General features: G+C 54.4%; 1 protein-coding gene across 1 annotated transcript; it reads left to right on the top strand.

The window, feature by feature from the left end:
* Nucleotides 1-1,488: 1,488 nt before the first annotated feature.
* On the top strand, nucleotides 1,489-2,634 carry BP01DRAFT_389777 (bZIP transcription factor; the record flags this gene model as incomplete). Its single annotated transcript, XM_025577944.1, has 1 exon — nucleotides 1,489-2,634. The coding sequence occupies one exon, from the start codon at nucleotides 1,489-1,491 to the stop codon at nucleotides 2,632-2,634; it is 1,146 nt and encodes a 381-aa protein (XP_025433868.1).
* Nucleotides 2,635-2,882: the final 248 nt, after the last annotated feature.

Here is a 2,882-nt window from a genome sequence, read left to right as displayed (position 1 = left end):
AAAAAAAAAAAAAAAAAAAAAAAAGTACACCACCTCAGATTTCAAGGAAATACTCCGTACAGCTGTGGCCAGCTTACAGCTGCCCCACCTCTTATAGTGCAACATGCAGGTTTGACCCGCACTTGAGGGTGTGTGCGCATCCGCAGCCTCTGAAACGGGCCGATCTCCAAGGGGTTCTGAAACCAATGAATGGGACTCAATCATGCGGGACGGGAAGAGAGAGTCGAGAACCAGTACCCATTGGCAGTCGCTTGGCTGTTGTGTCCTTCTTTCTGCTTCTTCTTGGTTTGATGACTCGTATGTGCTCATCAATGTCTGGGTAGGTCAGTCAGTAGAGTCCAGGGGCGGAAACGGGATACCGAAAGGGACAGTGGGAGGAAGCCGTGGATTGAGATGAAGGGGCGACGATTTGCGTCGACTACGGAGTACAGCGAGAGGGAGGGAGTTACTGATACCTACTACCAGTATGAGGTGGGGAGTGAAATAGATTGAACTTGATTAGTATCAATGTTCCGAATTCATTGGCGGAACAAAATGCCAGAGCTCTAAGCGGAAACGATCGGCAGATTAGTCATGCCCCTGCTGGTTGCAGTCGAACAATAGGAAAATTCCGAACAATCGGGAAGAAAACATATTGCATAGAGGACAGAATGAATAGAATGCAAGCTGAGAAAGAATCACCAGCATAGCTAGAACTCAATCCATCCTTTCCAGGCAATTTCTGTATCGTCTCTGGCCGACTCAATTGTAGAGGACTTTCGCAGTCGATATCTTCCCCCTCCCCAGTCGGATGAAGCGGAGACCGCAGATCGACTGGAGACGTCATTGTCCAATTCAATTCTCCCCGCGATCCAAGATATCAACCGATTTTCAACTCAACTCGACCCTCTTTCGATCCATCGGGTCCAGCCCACTGGATTCGACTGTATGCCAATCAGCCCGCATGGTGCTATCCTCCTTCCCCTGTCAACTGTCGTTCCATCGTTCCTTGACCTGCTCGCACTGCGAAAATCACTCGCCCTCTGCTGTGAGAGCCGATCCCTTAGAAAAATGCACCCTCTCCTCCCGTGCCGGAAATATCCTCCTAATGTTCTGACTGCCTTACGGCTCTTATTTTCGTCCAGGGGAGATAACTGGCCCGCATGCATCGTCATTGCCAGGCGCGTGGGGACGGGGAAGTCTGCGTGGTTTCTTAAAAGGTATGGGACATCCTCGCTGCACGCCTTGCCTTTCCCTACTCTATACTTTTCCCATCGTCCCCACCTGGCGATAGACTTCCTGTATCCTGACGATTTGTGACCCGGAAGCAACCTTCCTGTCACTATCCTAAATCTATCTATATAGTTACACAAATCCTGTCTCTTCCGGTCCGACACTCTGCTGTGGCAATATATCTACGCCTGAACTGAAAAACTTAATACATCCCATTCTCACATATATTACCTCTGTCGAGCACACGCGGAAGAGAGTCAAACGACCCAAGTCACCATGTCCGTCAACATGGACCACTCCTCCATGCCTGGGGCCCCATCCAAGTCCGATATCACCTGGACGGGCCCGATGCCATTCCTCATCGAAAGCCCCATCTCCTCCGACTTCCTCACGATGCCATTGTTCGACGGAATGCAAGAATGGTCAATGAGCGGCAGCACACCGGGGGTTCCAGCCCCATCAGCCGAGGGGTTGGACAGCTTTCAGCGACAGCAACAGCATTCCCACCAGCAAACTTTCATGAACGCCTTCAGCGAGCCCAACCTATTCTCCCGGGACCAAACTACCCCCCCACACCTACACCCTCAATCTTACCCTCACCTGGCACCGAAAGATCCCCTCCTCGACGGTACCACCTCCTCCACCATGCACCCCTTCGCCGGCAGCCCCTCCTCCTACCCCGTCTCCATGCATGAACTCACCTCGCGCGGGAGCATCAGCGACCACTCGCAGCGCAGCTACGGCAGCATCAGCAGCATCAGCAGTGCCAGCAGCGCCAGCAGCGCCGGCAGCGCCGGTAGCAGTTACGGCCACGGCCACGGCCACGGCCTCCGCCGACCTTCCGACCTCCTGGCTCAACCACACCAGCACCCTTATGCCCACTCCCCCGACCGCGAGGCGATGGAGCAGCAGAAGCGCGAGCGGTTCCTGGAGCGCAACCGCGTGGCGGCCAACAAGTGCCGGCGCAAGAAGAAGGAGCACACGCGTCAGCTGGAGAGCAAGTGCATGGAGGTGACGCAGACTAACACGCGGCTGGAGAGCGAGGTCAGCCAGCTGCGCAGCCAAATCCTGGAGTTGAAGAACCAGCTCCTGCAGCACTCGGGGTGCGATGATCCCGGCATCAAGGCGCATTTGGCGCGGATGGTGGCTAGTTTGTCGCAGCGCAGTGCTTCGGTAGTGTCGACGGGGCCGAGTGAGCCGGAGGTGGATGGGGCGGAGCTGTCATCAGCGGTGTCGCTGCGGGGGCAGTCGGGGACCCCGTTGCGGACGACGCAGGCTGAACAGGTGGATGCGGCTGCGTTTGGGTTTGATGATATGGTTGCTATGCCTGCGGCTGCGGCGGCTGCGGCGGCTAGTTCTAAGGGGAATGAGGGCAAGCAAGAGGAGGAGGATGCGGAGGTAAAAATGAAGGAGAGCCCGTGATGGTGTGCGCTCTGCGGGAACCCTACACAGCTTCTATATGATGTCTTGACGATTTTTGTCTTCCCCTTTTTTCCTTTTTTTTTTTTTTTTTCTTTTTTTTTTCTGTCTGGATCCTTCTTCTTCTCGGATTGTGCATTACTTATGTCTTATTTCCTGTCCTGGGAATCGGCCTGTATGGCGGCCATCCTGGTGTTGACTAGGACAGCGATGGAGGGTTTATTCTACATTGGCGTTGTCTTCCCAGCAAG

Source organism: Aspergillus saccharolyticus (genome assembly GCF_003184585.1).
Source record: "Aspergillus saccharolyticus JOP 1030-1 unplaced genomic scaffold BP01scaffold_6, whole genome shotgun sequence".
NCBI lineage: Eukaryota > Fungi > Ascomycota > Eurotiomycetes > Eurotiales > Aspergillaceae > Aspergillus > Aspergillus saccharolyticus.
Note: the sequence above shows the minus strand (reverse complement) of the source record. Positions and strands in the feature narration are given on the sequence as shown.